Below are 19,343 nucleotides of genomic sequence, written 5' to 3'. Positions count from 1 at the left end.
TAGTGAGATATTAGGGTGAGATGTAAGGAGGGGCAGAGGAGGGTATAGTGAGATATTAGGGTGAGATGTAAGGAGGGGCAGAGGAGGGTATAGTGAGATATTAGGGTGAGCTGTAAGGAGGGGCAGGGGCAGAGAAGGGTATAGTGAGATATTAGGGTGAGATGTAAGGAGGGGCAGAGGAGGGTATAGTGAGATATTAGGGTGAGCTGTAAGGAGGGGCAGAGGGGTGTATAGTGAAATAGGGTGAGATGTAAAGAGGGGCTGAGGAGGGTATTGCCTTAAAAGTGATGAGAATTGAGTGTGTGATACATGATTTGATAGGAAGCCAGGAGAGGGATTTCAGCAGTTGAGAAGCTGAGATGGATTTAGGGGAGAGTAGAGTGATTCTAGGAGGGGACACACACACACACACACACACACACACACACACACACACACACACACACACACACACACACACACTATACATACATACACACTATACAGACATACACACACACTATATATATACACACACACACACACACACACACACACACTATACATACATACACACACACACACACACACTATACATACATACATACATACATACACACTATACAGACATACACACACACTATATATATACACACACACACACACACACACACACACACTATACATACACACACACACACACACACACACACACACACACACACACACACACACACTATACATACATACATACATACATACACACACACTATACATACATACACACTATACATACATAGATACATACATACACACACACACACACACACACACACACACACACACTATACATACATACATACATATAAACACTATACATACATACACACTATACATACATACATACATACAGACATACACACACACAGCACTATGGATAACACCACCTTCTCCCTTCAGGCCTGTCCCCTGCGGACACGTAGATTGCAAGCTCTGTAGGGCAGGGATTCCCTTCTCTTAACGTGTGCCATGAGTTTATTGCGGCTGGTCCAATATCACAGGACAGTGCCTGTGTGCGCGGCTGGTCCAATATCACAGGACAGTGCCTGTGTGCGCGGCTGGTCCAATATCACAGGACAGTGACTGTGTGTGCGGCTGGTCCAATGTCACAGGACAGTGCCTGTGTGTGCGGCTGGCGGTCTGTGTACAGGAACAGAACACAAATCCACAGGTGTTTGGCCCAGATACACAACAGAAAACAATCCCACACAGTGTTCACAGTCCAGAGGCACGGCCAATCCCCTACATAGCAATATAGTCACACTATATACACTGGGCACCTATAGCAAACTGAGCACGGCCATTCACCTACATAGTAATATAGTCACACTATGTACGTATAGCAAACTAAGCACGGCCATTCACCTACATAGTAATATAGTCACACTGTCCCCTGGGCACCTATAGCAAACTAAGGAAGGCCATCCCCCTATAGAGGAATATAGCCACACTATGTACACTGTGCACCTAGAGCAAACTGAGCAGTAGGAATAGCGCAGTCCCTGTGCCTCGGATCGCAGCACGCTGGGACAGTGCCTGTGTGTGCGGCTGGTCCAATATCACAGGACAGTGACTGTGTGTGCGGCTGGTCCAATATCACAGGACAGTGCCTGTGTGTGCGGCTGGTCCAATATCACAGGACAGTGCCTGTGTGCGCGGCTGGTCCAATATCACAGGACAGTGCCTGTGTGTGCGGCTGGTCCAATATCACAGGACAGTGCCTGTGTGTGCGGCTGGTCCAATATCACAGGACAGTGCCTGCATGCACAGCACCGCGCACACCGCCGGGTATACAGTGCCGCGCACACCGCCGGGTATACAGTGCCGCGCACACCGCCGGGTATACAGCGCCGCGCACACCGCCGGGTATACAGTGCCGCGCACACCGCCGGGTATACAGTGCCGCGCACACCGCCGGGTATACTCACCGTGCGGGCTTTGGCCGGGGGCTGGATCTGATGTCCCACGGAGGGAACGTACACCTCGATCATTCTCCCCGCTCCAGGGATCCACTGGCTCACACCATCCTCAGGGATCCTTCCCACAGATCACCCAGCAGGAGATCCCAGGAGAGCAGCGCTGGGTGCAGATCCCTACTGCCGCCCGCCCCACAGATCGGGTGACCGGTTAGGTAATGAGTGCCTGGGGCTGCAGCATCTGCTTATTGCCCCCGTGCCCCCTCCCCGCCCGCCCCCGTGCCCCCTCCCCGCCCGCCCCCGTGCCCCCTCCCCGCCCGCTGCACCTGTTAGGGAGCTTTGATACTTAGTAACACTACACCGCTCTCTCTATAACAGCGTCCCTCCCCTGGGGACGGTCACAGACACTCTCACTACTACACCGCTCTCTCTATAACAGCGTGCCCCCCCCTGGGGACGGTCACAGACACTCTCACTACTACACTGCTCTCTCTATAACAGCGTGCCCCCCCCTGGGGACGGTCACAGACACTCTCACTACTACACCGCTCTCTCTATAACAGCGTCCCTCCCCTGGGGACGGTCACAGACACTCTCACTACTACACCGCTCTCTCTATAACAGCGTGCCCCCCCCTGGGGACGGTCACAGACACTCTCACTACTACACTGCTCTCTCTATAACAGCGTGCCCCCCCCTGGGGACGGTCACAGACACTCTCACTACTACACCGCTCTCTCTATAACAGCGTCCCTCCCCTGGGGACGGTCACAGACACTCTCACTACTACACCGCTCTCTCTATAACAGCGTCCCCCCCCCCCCCCCCTGGGGACGGTCACAGACACTCTCACTACTACACCGCTCTCTCTATAACAGCGTGCCCCCCCCCTGGGGACGGTCACAGACACTCTCACTACTACACTGCTCTCTCTATAACAGCGTCCCCCCCCCCCCCCCCGGGGACGGTCACAGACACTCTCACTGCTGCTGTTCCCTCCCTTCTCCATTCATCTCCACTTCTGCCTGCAGCCCCCCCCTCCCCCCCCCCCACATTACACCCCCCCTCCCCCCCCCCACATTACACCCCCCCTCCCCCCCCCCCCCACATTACACCCCCCCTCCCCCACATTACACCCCCCCTCCCCCCCACATTACACCCCCCCTCCCCCCCCCCCCACATTACACGCAGACACTGAATACTGTCCTATCAGGTACAAGCTGTGGGTGCGGTGTCCCTGTGCAGCCAGATAACACCGCAGTCTCGCACCCGTCATGCTATTAACATTGCACCAGTAGTAATAGTCCCCCCCCCCCCCCCTCACTTGCAGAGGGTCCCGGTGCTGTGCTCTGCTGTGCGGTGCGGTGCTGTGCTGTGCTCTGCTGTGCGGTGCGGTGCTGTGCGGTGCTGTGCGGTGCGGTGCTGCGCGGTGCGGCGCTGTGCGGTGCTGTGCGGTGCTGTGCGGTGCTGTGCGGTGCTGTGCAGTGCGGTGCTGCGCGGTGCGGTGCTGCGCAGTGCGGCGCTGTGCGGTGCTGTGCGGTGCTGTGCTGCGCTGCGCGGTGCTGTGCGGTGCTGTGCGGTGCTGCGCGGTGCTGTGCGGTGCTGCGCGGTGCTGTGCGGTGCGGTGCTGTGCGGTGCTGCGCGGTGCGGCGCTGTGCGGTGCTGTGCTGTGCGGTGCGGCGCTGTGCGGCGCTGCGCTGTGCGGTGCTGCGCGGTGCTGTGCGGTGCAGTGCTGTGCTGTGCGGTGCGGCGCTGTGCGGTGCGGTGCTGTGCGGTGCTGTGCGGTGCGGCGCGGTGCTGTGCGGTGCGGCGCTGTGCTGCGCTGTGCGGTGCTGTGCGGTGCTGCGCGGTGCTGTGCGGTGCAGTGCTGTGCGGTGCGGCGCTGTGCGGTGCTGCGCGGTGCGGTGCTGCGCGGTGCTGTGCGGTGCGGCGCTGTGCGGTGCTGCGCGGTGCTGTGCTGTGCGGCGCTGTGCGGTGCTGTGCGGTGCTGCGCGGTGCTGTGCGGTGCAGTGCTGTGCTGTGCGGTGCGGCGCTGTGCGGTGCTGCGCGGTGCTGTGCGGTGCGGCGCGGTGCTGTGCGGTGCGGCGCTGTGCGGTGCTGCGCTGTGCTGTGCGGTGCTGTGCGGTGCGGCGCTGTGCGGTGCTGCGCTGTGCGGTGCTGCGCGGTGCTGTGCGGTGCAGTGCTGTGCTGTGCGGTGCGGCGCTGTGCGGTGCTGCGCGGTGCTGTGCGGCGCGGTGCTGTGCTGTGCGGTGCTGCGCTGTGCGGTGCTGTGCGGTGCGGCGCTGTGCGGTGCTGTGCGGTGCTGTGCGGCGCTGTGCGGTGCAGCGCTGTGCGGTGCTGTGCGGTGCTGTGCGGTGCTCTGCGGTGCAGTGCGGTGCTGCGCGGTGCTGTGCTGTGCGGTGCGGCGCTGTGTGGTGCTGTGCGGTGCAGTGCGGTGCTGCGCGGTGCTGTGCTGTGCGGTGCGGCGCTGTGCGGTGCTCTGCGGTGCGGTGCTGCGCTGTGCAGTGCTGTGCGGTGCTGTGCGGTGCTGCGCGGTGCTGCGCTGTGCGGTGCTGCGCTGTGCGGTGCTGCGCTGTGCAGTGCGGTGCTGTGCGGTGCTGCGCTGTGCGGTGCTGCGCTGTGCGGTGCTGCGCTGTGCAGTGCTGCGCTGTGCTGTGCTGCGCGGTGCTGCGCGGTGCTGTGCGGTGCTGCGCTGTGCGGTGCTGCGCTGTGCGGTGCTGCGCTGTGCAGTGCTGTGCGGTGCTGCGCTGTGCGGTGCTGCGCTGTGCGGTGCTGCGCTGTGCGGTGCTGCGCTGTGCTGTGCGGTGCTGCGCGGTGCTGTGCGGTGCTGCGCGGTGCTGTGCTGCGCTGTGCGGTGCTGCGCTGCGCTGTGAATGGGATTGCAGGTGCATTGTCATTTAACTTTAATGCCAGAATAGTTCTACATAATTATTTCTTCTCATCAAGAACGCTCTTTGTATAGGAAATTATAAGCAGAGACCTTACAGGTCATTTATTTTAGGTGAACAGAGCTTCCCAAACCTCACAGGTCTCTTCTTCACATGTACAGAGCTTCCCAAACCTCACAGGTCTCTTCTTCACATGTACAGAGCTTCCCAAACCTCACAGGTCTCTTCTTCACATGTACAGAGCTTCCCAAACCTCACAGGTCTCTTCTTCACATGTACAGAGCTTCCCAAACCGCACAGGTCTCTTCTTCACATGTACAGAGCTTCCCAAACCTCACAGGTCTCTTCTTCACATGTACAGCGCTTCCCAAACCTCACAGGTCTCTTCTTCACATGTACAGAGCTTCCCAAACCTCACAGGTCTCTTCTTCACATGTACAGAGCTTCCCAAACCTCACAGGTCTCTTCTTCACATGTACAGCGCTTCCCAAACCTCACAGGTCTCTTCTTCACATGTACAGCGCTTCCCAAACCTCACAGGTCTCTTCTTCACATGTACAGCGCTTCCCAAACCTCACAGGTCTCTTCTTCACATGTACAGAGCTTCCCAAACCTCACAGGTCTCTTCTTCACATGTACAGAGCTTCCCAAACCTCACAGGTCTCTTCTTCACATGTACAGCGCTTCCCAAACCTCACAGGTCTCTTCTTCACATGTACAGCGCTTCCCAAACCTCACAGGTCTCTTCTTCACATGTACAGCGCTTCCCAAACCTCACAGGTCTCTTCTTCACATGTACAGAGCTTCCCAAACCTCACAGGTCTCTTCTTCACATGGTGAGTGAAAAAGAAAAAGTGCGCAACTAAAGTTATATTAAGTGACGTGATGAATAAAATTAAATGACGTGACCTTGAATTGAGCGTATGCAGCTGCGATGGAGGGGGGGCTCAGGGACCCCCTGGAACTAACAGAGAAAAACAGAAAAGACACAGCGCAAAACGCTCATAGTGTAAAAACCTCACAGGTCTCTTCTTCACATGTACAGAGCTTCCCAAACCTCACAGGTCTCTTCATCACATGTACAGAGCTTCCCAAACCTCACAGGTCTCTTCTTCACATGTACAGCGCTTCCCAAACCTCACAGGTCTCTTCTTTGTTTTACTTCTCTGCATATTAATAGCATTTATTTGGGGCCTCCGACGTGAAGCGGTAATATATTTAATTCCCAACTTTGCATTTGTATTTTTCTTTTACAATCTCAATAACTGTTTAGAGGGAATAAAGCAGCGCGCCTAAACACGACATCCCTGTTATTACAGTATTATAAATACCGCCCCACGCATTGTGTCCGGCCGGCAGGCAGGGCGCCTGATATGAAATTAGGGATGTTAGCATAATACAAGGTGACCACTTACCCCAAGCATTTAAACTATGCAGTATGATAATATTATACGGGGCGGCAGGATGAAGCCTGGCGTGTGGGGCAGAGGGAAAGGAAGAATCCCACAGATCTCTTATTCATACATCCCCGGGACAAGCAGAACATGTGCAAATTGCTCTAATGTTTGCCTGGCTGGTATCTGTCTGGAACATTTGAATTATATTTAAAGCAGTATAAAAATAAGAAAGAATACCTCTTTATAACCCCTCCCTATAACTCCTATTACCCCATATTACTGCTTCCTATAACTCCTCCTATTGCCCCATATAACCCCTCCCTATAACATTTCTGTGCAATGCTCTGCAGGCCTGTGTGTTTACGTGTAATGCTCTGCAGGTCTGTGTGTTTCTGTGTAATGCTCTGCAGGTCTGTGTGTTTCTGTGTAATGCTCTGCAGGCCTGTGTGTTTCTGTGTAATGCTCTGCAGGCCTGTGTGTTTCTGTGTAATGCTCTGCAGGCCTGTGTGGTGTTTGTGTAATGCTCTGCAGGTCTGTGTGTTTCTGTGTAATGCTCTGCAGGCCTGTGTGTTTCTGTGTAATGCTCTGCAGGCCGGTGTGGTGTTTCTGTGTAATGCTCTGCAGGCCTGTGTGTTTACGTGTAATGCTCTGCAGGCCTGTGTGGTGTTTGTGTAATGCTCTGCAGGTCTGTGTGTTTCTGTGTAATGCTCTGCAGGCCTGTGTGTTTCTGTGTAATGCTCTGCAGGCCTGTGTGTTTCTGTGTAATGCTCTGCAGGCCTGTGTGTTTCTGTGTAATGCTCTGCAGGCCTGTGTGTTTACGTGTAATGCTCTGCAGGCCTGTGTGTTTCTGTGTAATGCTCTGCAGGTCTGTGTGTTTCTGTGTAATGCTCTGCAGGCCTGTGTGGTGTTTCTGTGTAATGCTCTGCAGGTCTGTGTGTTTCTGTGTAATGCTCTGCAGGCCTGTGTGTTTCTGTGTAATGCTCTGCAGGCCTGTGTGGTGTTTCTGTGTAATGCTCTGCAGGTCTGTGTGTTTCTGTGTAATGCTCTGCAGGCCTGTGTGTTTACGTGTAATGCTCTGCAGGCCTGTGTGGTGTTTGTGTAATGCTCTGCAGGCCTGTGTGTTTCTGTGTAATGCTCTGCAGGCCTGTGTGGTGTTTCTGTGCAATGCTCTGCAGGCCTGTGTGGTGTTTCTGTGCAATGCTCTGCAGGCCTGTGTGGTGTTTCTGTGTAATGCTCTGCAGGCCTGTGTGGTGTTTCTGTGTAATGCTCTGCAGGCCTCTGTGGTGTTTCTGTGTAATGCTCTGCAGGCCTGTGTGGTGTTTCTGTGTAATGCTCTGCAGGCCTGTGTGGTGTTTCTGTGTAATGCTCTGCAGGCCTGTGTGGTGTTTCTGTGCAATGCTCTGCAGGCCTGTGTGGTGTTTCTGTGTAATGCTCTGCAGGCCTGTGTGGTGTTTCTGTGTAATGCTCTGCAGGCCTGTGTGGTGTTTCTGTGCAATGCTCTGCAGGCCTGTGTGGTGTTTGTGTAATGCTCTGCAGGCCTGTGTGTTTCTGTGTAATGCTCTGCAGGCCTGTGTGGTGTTTCTGTGTAATGCTCTGCAGGCCTGTGTGGCGTTTCTGTGTAATGCTCTGCAGGCCTGTGTGGTGTTTCTGTGTAATGCTCTGCAGGCCTGTGTGGTGTTTGTGTAATGCTCTGCAGGCCTGTGTGGTGTTTCTGTGCAATGCTCTGCAGGCCGGTGTGGTGTTTCTGTGTAATGCTCTGCAGGCCTGTGTGGTGTTTCTGTGTAATGCTCTGCAGGCCGGTGTGGTGTTTCTGTGTAATGCTCTGCAGGCCTGTGTGGTGTTTGTGTAATGCTCTGCAGGCCTGTGTGGTGTTTCTGTGCAATGCTCTGCAGGCCTGTGTGGTGTTTCTGTGTAATGCTCTGCAGGCCTGTGTGGTGTTTCTGTGTAATGCTCTGCAGGCCTGTTTGGTGGTTCTGTGCAATGCTCTGCAGGCCTGTGTGGTGTTTGTGTAATGCTCTGCAGGCCTGTGTGTTTCTGTGTAATGCTCTGCAGGCCTGTGTGGTGTTTCTGTGTAATGCTCTGCAGGCCTGTGTGGCGTTTCTGTGTAATGCTCTGCAGGCCTGTGTGGTGTTTCTGTGTAATGCTCTGCAGGCCTGTGTGGTGTTTGTGTAATGCTCTGCAGGCCTGTGTGGTGTTTCTGTGCAATGCTCTGCAGGCCGGTGTGGTGTTTCTGTGTAATGCTCTGCAGGCCTGCGCTGAGGTGGTCCTGCTCCCTGCTCCAGCAGACAGAGGCTGACTCAGGCTGCTGACCGCTCACTGACTGCTACTGTCACAGGGTCTGGTGGGTCAGGTCTGCTGACTCGGGACACGAGTTGTTTCTGTGCAGCGTCAGCAGTAATGGTAGCACAGCCTGCGGGGTCACACTGCCTGGGGGGGTCACACGGCATGTAGGTTCACACTGCCTGCAGGGGTCAGGGGGTCACACAGCCAGTGGGGGGTCAGGGGGTCACACGACCTGCAGGGTTCAGGGGGTCACACGGCCTGCAGGGCTCAGGGTGTCACATGGCCAGTGGGGGTCAGGGGGTCACACGGCCTGCAGGTTCACACTGCCTGCGGGTGTCAGGGTGTCACACTGCCTGGGGGGGGGGGGTCACACGGCCTGTAGGTTCACACTGTCTGCAGGGGTCAGGGGGTCACATGGCCAGTGGGGGTCAGGGGGTCACACGGCCTGCAGGTTCACACTGCCTGCGGGTGTCAGGGTGTCACACTGCCTGGGGGGGGTCACACGTGGCCTGTAGGTTCACACTGCCTGCAGGGGTCAGGGGGTCACACGGCCAGTGGGGGTCAGGGGGTCACACGGCCTGCAGGGGTCAGGGGGTCACACGGCCTGCAGGTTCACACTGCCTGCGGGTGTCAGGGTGTCACACTGCCTGGGGGGGGGTCACACGGCCTGTAGATTCACACTGCCTGCAGGGGTCAGGGGGTCACACGGCCTGCAGGGGTCAGGGGGTCACACGGCCTGCAGGGGTCAGGGGGTCACACGGCCTGCAGGTTCACACTGCCTGCGGGTGTCAGGGTGTCACACTGCCTGCGGGTGTCAGGGTGTCACACTGCCTGCGGGTGTCAGGGTGTCACACTACCTGCGGGGGTCAGGGGGCCACACTGCGTGGTGGGGTCCGGTCTCAGTATACACAAATCTCCCCCCCCTATAATGCACCTTAAAGCAGTAATTCCCCCACAATCCTATAGAAGTTTAATTAACTCAATGTATTTTTCTTTTAGATGTTTTTCCGGGTTAGAAATAATGATTTGAAAGGCGCTGAAAGTTACACCCGCTGACACTGTCCCTTTCATAACAAAACGAGAAGAACTAATATCTGGGACTTTCCCCTAATACTGTGGGCAGGCTGTATATAGGGGCAGGCTGTATATAGGGGCAGTTACATGGCCTTTTATACCACTTCCACAAGGGGGCAGAGTTGTTACTTGGGGTAACTCTGTTAATTTCAGTTGCACCATATTCAGGGAAATCTGACGCGATGAGATTGATGGAGCGATTGGGAGGCGTTAGGGGAGGAGTTACTTATGCATATCGCCACATATATCACACTTTATAAACGGCACGCGGCGCGACAACAAAGGCATGAAGTCCGTCGCGGGTGCCCATAGTGGGCGCGATCGCGACAGGGCTGCGCAGCGACATGGCGACCAAAATCGCTGGTCAGTGGATTGTGTGTTGGTGTGCGGCCGCCGCGTGACGTCACGGACCACGCCCCGTCACCCTCCAGAGGTCTCCTTCACCGAAGTGCAACTATCGCTATAGCGACGTGTGACGTCACGCGGTCGCATGCCGGTCGCCGTCACTTTAAGCGTAGCCTTACGTTTCGGACAGGCGACACGCAGCGCTCACAGGCGTGCGTCGCACACAGAGCCCGCAAAACGCGTCCCCCACAGGCGACCCACTTAGCTCCATTACAAAAGAAAATGATAGCATTGGTGTGGAATGGAAAAGATCCAAAGGGACATTCTATACAGAACCGAGGGATCTGCGGGTGGAAGATCCCATCGCTACTTAAATATTATAGGTCAGATCGTTTCGTGGCATCTCCTCCTGTGTATAGGCGGGTGGACATCGTAGCAAACCTTACAGCCCTGCTAGCACCCGCGGATACACCCGAAATGTAGGGTCAGTGACCCCAGGAAACAGTGTTAGAGCATTCTTGTAAACTCTGGGACTCAGCGAGATGTAAAATCGCTAGTGACACCCTGGCACGTATCCCAGAATTCCCAGCGGGGCGTCAGGGCGGTCTCTTTGTGAATTGGTCGACAAGAGGGCTTCAATTACAAGTCCAACCATGAAATCTTTTCTAAACCTTTGTGACCTAGACAGCGCCCCGGGCCGGCCCGTTTCTGCTCGGTGCCGCTCAGACGTGTCACTGAGAAGAAATGTGACTGGGGGTAACGTGAGGATGTGCCCATGTGAACAACCTCTCCTCGGGTAAATGAGCTCACGTGGCATAGGGTGTGGGGTGAAGTAAAAGGAAGGTTGGCAGATTATTTGGGAGGTGCACAAGGAACTCCCTGTATTATAGATGGGAGAACCCCTAATTGCGTGCTGTGACCACTGGCTTGTCCCCGCTGTGCTGGAGAAATTGTGGCCAACGTGGGGTTAATGTCACATTATCTGGCTAAACCGCCCCAAAATACAACCCCCCCCCGGTGGGAAAAAAATAACGATCAAATGTACAACATGGCTCTGATATGTGCCCAGGGACCCAGGGGTTCTGTAATAAATCACGTCTCGCCCTTTCCAACGCTGGCTTTATTTATTCTCCGTTCCGGAGAGAGAAGGTTCTGAAATGGGAAGTGTCGGGCAGGAGAACGTGGGCAGCAGGCGGCTGTGATGCACCAACATTAGGGGGATAATCTCTCGCCTAAAGAGCGCACACTCGTGTCAGCATAAAATGAAATCCAACCGGCTTCTCTCTCACCGATGCATGAACTCCGCGCGGCCACTAGGGCAGAGTCCGCAACTCCAGTCCCCAAGGCCCCCCCTCCAAAAGGTCAGGTTAAGGATATCCCTGCCTCAGCACAGGTAGCTCAATCAAAGACTGACTATGCTGAAGCAGGGATATCCTGACTACCTTACCTGTTGAAGGGGTCTTGAGGACTGGAGTTGAGGACCCCTGCCTAGGGATTTTATGAGCTTGTCCTAGAGACGCCGATATAAGTTATGATGACAGGTGCCCAGGTCACAGTTTGTATTATTTAAGCAGCGGCCGCCTAGGGTTGCAAAGGTTCCTGCAAGGCCAAGGAGTAACGTCGGCATTATCCGGTATTTTGGCAGGAGACTGGGTGCCGCGCGGGATAGAAGATAAATTACCTTTCACATGCCTGCACTTTATTCAAACCAGGTCGTTTTAAGCAATACAAATACAGCAGCCCTGCCCCCACCCCACCCCTTACAGGAGCACAGCCGCACAGACAGGGAAGCACCTCGCGTGACCACTATCCCCAGGAGGAAACGGCATTTTCTCATTTAAAAAAAAGGAACAAAATATGGTTCCACTTCCTTCCTCGGCCTCAGTAACGTCAGGAGTTCTCCGCTTATGACTCACCCGCCGACTGTCCCAAATCCCCCCAGCACCCGCCGACTGTCCCAAATCCCCCCAGCACCCGCCGACTGTCCCAAATCCCCCCAGCACCCGCCGACTGTCCCAAATCCCCCCAGCACCCGCCGACTGTCCCAAATCCCCCCAGCACCCGCCGACTGTCCCAAATCCCCCCAGCACCCGCCGACTGTCCCAAATCCCCCCAGCACCCGCCGACTGTCCCAAATCCCCCCAGCACCCGCCGACTGTCCCAAATCCCCCCAGCACCCCCCGACTGTCCCAAATCCCCCCAGCACCCGCCGACTGTCCCAAATCCCCCCAGCACCCCCCGACTGTCCCAAATCCCCCCAGCACCCCCCGACTGTCCCAAATCCCCCCAGCACCCCCCGACTCCCAAATCCCCCCAGCACCCGCCGACTGTCCCAAATCCCCCCAGCACCCGCCGACTGTCCCAAATCCCCCCAGCACCCGCCGACTGTCCCAAATCCCCCCAGCACCCGCCGACTGTCCCAAATCCCCCCAGCACCCGCCGACTGTCCCAAATCCCCCCAGCACCCGCCGACTGTCCCAAATCCCCCCAGCACCCGCCGACTGTCCCAAATCCCCCCAGCACCCGCCGACTGTCCCAAATCCCCCCAGCACCCGCCGACTGTCCCAAATCCCCCCAGCACCCGCCGACTGTCCCAAATCCCCCCAGCACCCCCCGACTGTCCCAAATCCCCCCAGCACCCCCCGACTGTCCCAAATCCCCCCAGCACCCGCCGACTGTCCCAAATCCCCCCAGCACCCGCCGACTGTCCCAAATCCCCCCAGCACCCGCCGACTGTCCCAAATCCCCCCAGCACCCGCCGACTGTCCCAAATCCCCCCAGCACCCGCCGACTGTCCCAAATCCCCCCAGCACCCGCCGACTGTCCCAAATCCTCACAGCACCCGCCGACTGTCCCAAATCCTCACAGCACCCGCCGACTGTCCCAAATCCTCACAGCACCCGCCGACTGTCCCAAATCCCCCCAGCACCCGCCGACTGTCCCAAATCCTCACAGCACCCGCCGACTGTCCCAAATCCCCCCAGCACCCGCCGACTGTCCCAAATCCCCCCAGCACCCGCCGATTGTCCCAAATCCCAACTCACCCGCCGACTGTCCCAAAAAGCCAACTCACCCGACTGTCCCAAATCCCAACTCACCCGCCGACTGTCCCGCAACCCAACTCACCCGCCGACTGTCCCAAATCCCCACAGCACCCGCTGACTGTCCCAAATCCCCACAGCACCAGCCGACTGTCCCAAATCCCCACAGCACCCGCCGACTGTCCCAAATCCCCACAGCACCCGCCGACTGTCCCAAATCCCCACAGCACCCGCCGACTGTCCCAAATCCCAACTGTCCCGCCGACTGTCGTCTGTCCCGTAACCCAACTCACCCGCCGACAGTCCCGCAACCCAACTCACCCGCCGACTGTCCCGCAACCCAACTCACCCGCCGACTGTCCCGCAACCCAACTCACCCGCCGACTGTCCCGCAACCCAACTCACCCGCCGACTGTCCCGCAACCCAACTCACCCGCCGACTGTCGTCTGTCCCGTAACCCAACTCACCCGCCGACTGTCCCAAATCCCCACAGCACCCGCCGACTGTCCCAAATCCCCACAGCACCCGCCGACTGTCCCAAATCCCCACAGCACCCCCCGACTGTCCCAAATCCCCACAGCACCCCCCGACTGTCCCAAATCCCCACAGCACCCCCCGACTGTCCCAAATCCCCACAGCACCCGCCGACTGTCCCAAATCCCCCCAGCACCCGCTGACTGTCCCAAATCCCAACTCACCCGCCGACTGTCCCAAAAAGCCAACTCACCCGACTGTCCCAAATCCCAACTCACCCGCCGACTGTCCCGCAACCCAACTCACCCGCCGACTGTCCCAAAAAGCCAACTCACCCGACTGTCCCAAATCCCAACTCACCCGCCGACTGTCCCGCAACCCAACTCACCCGCCGACTGTCCCAAATCCCCACAGCACCCGCCGACTGTCCCAAATCCCCACAGCACCCGCCGACTGTCCCAAATCCCCACAGCACCAGCCGACTGTCCCAAATCTCCACAGCACCCGCCGACTGTCCCAAATCCCCACAGCACCCGCCGACTGTCCCAAATCTCCACAGCACCCGCCGACTGTCCCAAATCCCCACAGCACCCCCGACTGTCCCAAATCCCCACAGCACCCCCCGACTGTCCCAAATCCCCACAGCACCCGCCGACTGTCCCAAATCCCAACTGTCCCGCCGACTGTCGTCTGTCCCGCAACCCAACTCACCCGCCGACTGTCCCGCAACCCAACTCACCCGCCGACTGTCCCGCAACCCAACTCACCCGCCGACTGTCCCGCAACCCAACTCACCCGCCGACTGTCCCGCAACCCAACTCACCCGCCGACTGTCCCGCAACCCAACTCACCCGCCGACTGTCCCGCAACCCAACTCACCCGCCGACTGTCCCGCAACCCAACTCACCCGCCGACTGTCCCGCAACCCAACTCACCCGCCGACTGTCCCGCAACCCAACTCACCCGCCGACTGTCCCGCAACCCAACTCACCCGCCGACAGTCCCGCAACCCAACTCACCCGCAGACTGTCCCGCAACCCAACTCACCCGCCGACTGTCCCGCAACATTTTGCTGTCAAACTGGAAATCCCGCTTTACCAGTACAGAAAAACGTGTCCGTTCCACATACTGGGAAATGTTTGAGTGAGCCAGACCTGAAAGGCTAATTTTTCTATTTTTAAAACCCATCACACTTGTTTTGCTTTTCCAACCGGGGAAACGCAACGCAGATCCCACGCACCGCAGATCCCACGCACCGCAGATCCCACGCACCGCAGATCCCACGCACCGCAGATCCCACGCAACGCGTATTCTGATGTACAATCACATTTATATAGAACTTCACAGAATAAAATGTCAAGAATAAATCACACAAATCCATATCAAGATTGTATTGTGAATAAACAAATCGCGTATCCTATAACGGTCCCGATTTAGCGGGCACAGTACACGTTCTCACGTTCTGGCTCCTGTGAGCGCAGCTGTACCTAATACACAGGTTTTAGTGCGTGATACGCTTCAGGTTATGGGATTTCCCTGGGACACACCTCTGTCTGGCACCAGTACAGAGAGGAACAGTGGGACCTATTTATAGCCACAAAACGTTGGCGGGTGTGATAGTGTATGGAAAGGAGCACAGCTTGGATACCTGGGAGATATCCAAAGACCCTGAATATAAGAGGACCACCTAATTTCAGTAGTGGCTAGAGACCCCCCCCCCAAGTGGAGCTTCCTCCGTTTTACACTCTTACCTCATACAGCCGACTGCTGATTGGCTCTCAGAGTGGGCGGGCCCGATTATAATTTCAACTTAACACTTTGCGAAAACGTTGCCTTCTAATCAGTCAAAAACGTTATATTTAAATGATTCAACCCCATTCATCCTCAAAGATTGCCATTAGACCTATATGGACAAGCCTAAGGCCCCTTGTGAGGAAGGGAGTACTGGTGTCGGGCCCAACAGGGTCAGAACCCATGCCTGCTATTCTGGGCAGCAGCTCTAGCAGTGCAGGAAAGCAGCTGCTGGATTGCTCCCTGTCACAGCTAACCCTCCTCCTGGCCACGCTCCGGCCGTCCCTTACAAGCAGAACCCTTCCTGGTTGCAAGTTCAATGTGCCTTGTGCACCTACAGCTGCACACCCGATATACCGAGATACGCCAATACCCGGGATTCACACACGTCGTCCACTCCGCAATCCCACCCAATGAAGCCATTTCCCGAAGAAGACACAGCTTTGTGTGTGTCGCAGCAAGAGGCATGTAAGGCCGTGCCGCTGCTGGCAATGCCTGGCTGTGACGGGGTTAATCACGGATCATGACAAAGGGAAGCATGCGGAGGCTTCTGACGTCAATGCGACGTCATGTGACCCCTTGGCACCATTTGACGCCGCGTCACCAAATGCTGCCGGAGCCGGGTAAGGGACTGAGGTCTGGCGCACGCTCCCCCGGCATTTAATTTAAATGCTTTGAGGAAGAGCGTGGGGCCTCAGCCAGAAAACGTTGCGCCCCCCGTTTGCGCCCCCCTCTTCCACAGCAATATACCTTTGGTAAGCAGGAAAGAAAAACCGCCTTTAATTCACAGAAACTGGAAAACAAACATTATTTTCACTATTTTATTGAATAACTTGTGGTTCTGTTAGAATAGAAATACTCCATTCTCTCTGTCACTGCCCGCCCAAAAATATACATTATATAGATATTTATATTAATAAAACCCTCACAGAAATTCCCACTTAACTACTTGAAAGTCGTGTTTTTTGTCTTTTCTTGCTGATAGCCCTAAATTATGATTTTTTTTATTATTTTTTAATAAGAAAATATATATGGAAGTTAAATGGAAAAATACACACAGAATAGAACAGACGTGTGCGGTGTGGCGGTGTTAACCCGTTGCGTGCTGGAGAGAAAGGTGGCACGTGTCCTGGAGGTTTCCCGGCTCTGCACAAAGGAAAACGTGTTTCTGAATAGTGTTCAGTAAAAGGCAAGAGGTATAATGAATAAAAAAGGCAGAAAGGTCCCCGCCGGCCTGTAATCCCCCCTCACCGCTTAGGAGATCACTTTTGCTTCCGGTAGAAACGCTTCCCAATATTTTACTAGCTGTAACGACAAAGAACAACAAGATTCAACAGTCTGCCCCGTGGGGGGGTGGGGGACATGCGAGCGAGCGAGAGCGAGCTAGCGAGAGGGGAAGAGAGAGAGAGAGGGAGACGGGGGGGAGAGAGACAGAGACACACACTAATAACTATTTATATAGCACTTTCTCCCGCCAGGGCTCAGCTCTTCACACATTTAAATGTAACTGTTACAAAAAATAAAAAGGAAATATTTACATTGACTAAAAAAACAGACAAAACCAAAATATAGGGATGAACAGAATCTAAAATAACTACACAATATATATACACACACACTATTTCTCACTTACTTTGTGCTGTGAATTCAAGAGAGTTTCCAGGTATTTAACGATGTGACTTTTAAAATCCTTGCATTTCTCTTTCTGGAAAAGGAAAAAAAACACAGAGTAATAGGACGTTAGTGTATATAGTGTGTGTGTGTGTGTGTGTGTGTGTGTGTGTGTGTGTGTGTGTGTGTGTGTGTGTGTGTAATAATACTGAGTTAAGTTACGGTGAGTAAAAAAAGTGACAAAAACCCTCCACAGGAAAGCAAATATGCAAATACAACTGCATGCTCATCTGCATGTCTTAGGCAGGTCTGCAACCCCACCTTTCACCATTATCACCCAGCATACAGCACTTCCACTGCAGCAAGGAATTCTGGGGAATGACATGCAAATGAGCACTCAATGTCACTTTTTGCTTCAAAAACCATTTTTAACATGGTTCCCTATAGGCTTAAGCTTGCTGCATGGTCACAGCTTTGAGCACAGCCAGGGTTGTCTGATTTTGTAGAATATCCCAGGAAACACTTCATAATTACTTCACCCTCAGGAGGACGGCTCACAGTCACTCTAATTACCTCGAACCGCGTCACTTCCTTCCGCACTGTAACAGAAATCCGCTCAAAGTCCCTCTCGTATTGTGTCACACGGGACTCCCACTGAGGAGAAACAAAGCAGAGGATCAGCATCAACAGAACCGGCCGCAGGGTCCAGTCTGGAACTATCAGCCTCCTCCCCAGAACCGGCCGCAGGGTCCAGTCTGGAACTATCAGCCTCCTCCCCAGAACCGGCCGCAGGGTCCAGTCTGGAACTATCAGCATCCTCCCCAGAACCGGCTGCAGGGTCCAGTCTGGAACTATCAGCCTCCTCCCCAGAACCGGCTGCAGGGTCCAGTCTGGAACTATCAGCATCCTCCCCAGAACCGGCTGCAGGGTCCAGTCTGGAACTATCAGCCTCCTCCCCAGAACCGGCTGCAGGGTCCAGTCTGGAACTATCAGCCTCCCTCCCCAGAACCGGCCGCAGGGTCCAGTCTGGAACTATCAGCCTCCTCCCCAGAACCGGCCGCAGGGTCCAGTCTGGAACTATCAGCCTCCTCCCCAGAACCGGCCGCAGGGTCCAGTCTGGAACTATCAGCCTCCTCCCCAGAACCGGCCGCAGGGTCCAGTCTGGAACTATCAGCCTCCTCCCCAGAACCGGCCGCAGGGTCCAGTCTGGAACTATCAGCCTCCTCCCCAGCATCTGTTGTGCGATGCGCGTGTGACCAGCGGGCGTAGAAAGTGGCGTTGTTCCTATAAAGCAGGGGTGCGCAAAGTGTCTGCCTGCCAGACCCGCGCCCTCCCTTTCCTGTGAACCAGCGTCAAATGACGCAGCGGGGTCATGTGACGTCACCCCGCAGCAGCATTTGCCGCGTGTTACCATGGCGACGCTTCACATGGCCCCGCAGCGTCATTTGCCGGCACGTTGCCATGGTGACGCGTCTAGAAACCGACTGAACCCCGATAAATTGATGCTGCAGAGGCCTCGCCCGATCCCCCCGCCATTTCATTTAATTGCCTCGAGGAAGAGCCCGGGGCCTCTGTAACCGCTGCACACCCCAGTTTGCGCACCCCTAATATAAAGTACACCTCATTTGGCATAGGTTTAGGATGTCAGGGCATCAATGCGCAACCCAAATGTTAAATGGGAGTCAAACCATAGGACCAGATATTTAAAACTAGTTACATAGTAGATGAGGTTGAAAAAAGACGTACGTGACGTACGTCCATCATGTTCAACCTATGCTAAATTTAGACAACAGATACTTTATCCGATATCTATACTTACTTATTGATCCAGAGGAAGGCAAACATAAAACCCCAGTGTCATATCATCCAATGATATCTCATAAGGGAAAAAATAAATTCCTTCCTGACTCCAAATATCGGCAATCGGATTAATCCCCGGATCAACATCCTTCCCATGTATACTTATTTGATATATCCCTGTATACCTTTCCTTTCTAAAAAGATGTCCGATCTTTAACAAATCCATTGTATCTGCCATCAGTCTCCATGGGTAATGAATCCCACTGTAACTGCCCTTACTGTAAAGAACCCTTTCCTTTGTTGCTGGAGAGATCTCATTTCCTCCAACCTTAAGGGATGGCCCCGAGTCCTTTGTACTGCCCTTGGGATGAATAGTTCTTTTGAAAGCTCCATGTACTGTCCCCGAATATATTTGTATATAGTTATCACATCCCCTCTTAGACGCCTCTTTTCTAATGTAAATAAATCTAATTTAGCTAGCCTCTCCTCATAAGTTAGATTGTCCATCCTATTTATTAATTTGGTGGCTCTTCTCTGCACTCTCTCTAGTTCCATGATGTCTTTTCTTAGGTTTGGCGCCCAAAATTGTACTCCATATTCAAGGTGTGGTCTTACTAATGCTTCGTAAAGGGGCATAATTATGTTTACTTCCCTTCCATCCAATGCCCATTTAATGCAAGATA

General features: G+C 54.9%; 2 protein-coding genes across 7 annotated transcripts in view; both read right to left on the bottom strand.

Annotated features, from left to right (window-relative positions):
• Nucleotides 1-2,224, bottom strand: part of SNX22 (sorting nexin 22) — a 46,968-nt gene extending 44,744 nt beyond the window's left edge. The window contains exon 1 of one of the 6 annotated variants that reach the window (XM_075575973.1): nt 1,968-2,224. In XM_075575973.1, coding sequence (XP_075432088.1) covers nt 1,968-2,030 — 63 coding nt within the window. In that variant the 5' untranslated portion in view covers nt 2,031-2,224. The remainder of the gene's footprint in view (nt 1-1,967) is intronic. The other 5 variants (XM_075575971.1, XM_075575968.1, XM_075575969.1 and 2 more) reach the window with 5 other exon arrangements.
• A 13,832-nt stretch (nt 2,225-16,056) lies between these two features.
• SNX1 (sorting nexin 1) overlaps nt 16,057-19,343 on the bottom strand; it is a 24,196-nt gene continuing 20,909 nt past the window's right edge. Inside the window, 3 exon segments of the mRNA XM_075575966.1 lie at nt 16,057-16,554; nt 16,883-16,954; nt 17,434-17,514. Of these exon segments, the coding sequence (XP_075432081.1) occupies nt 16,504-16,554; nt 16,883-16,954; nt 17,434-17,514 (204 nt within the window). The 3' untranslated portion in view covers nt 16,057-16,503.

The sequence above is a fragment of the Ascaphus truei genome, chromosome 18, assembly GCF_040206685.1.
Source record: "Ascaphus truei isolate aAscTru1 chromosome 18, aAscTru1.hap1, whole genome shotgun sequence".
Classification (NCBI taxonomy): domain Eukaryota; kingdom Metazoa; phylum Chordata; class Amphibia; order Anura; family Ascaphidae; genus Ascaphus; species Ascaphus truei.
Note: the sequence above shows the minus strand (reverse complement) of the source record. Positions and strands in the feature narration are given on the sequence as shown.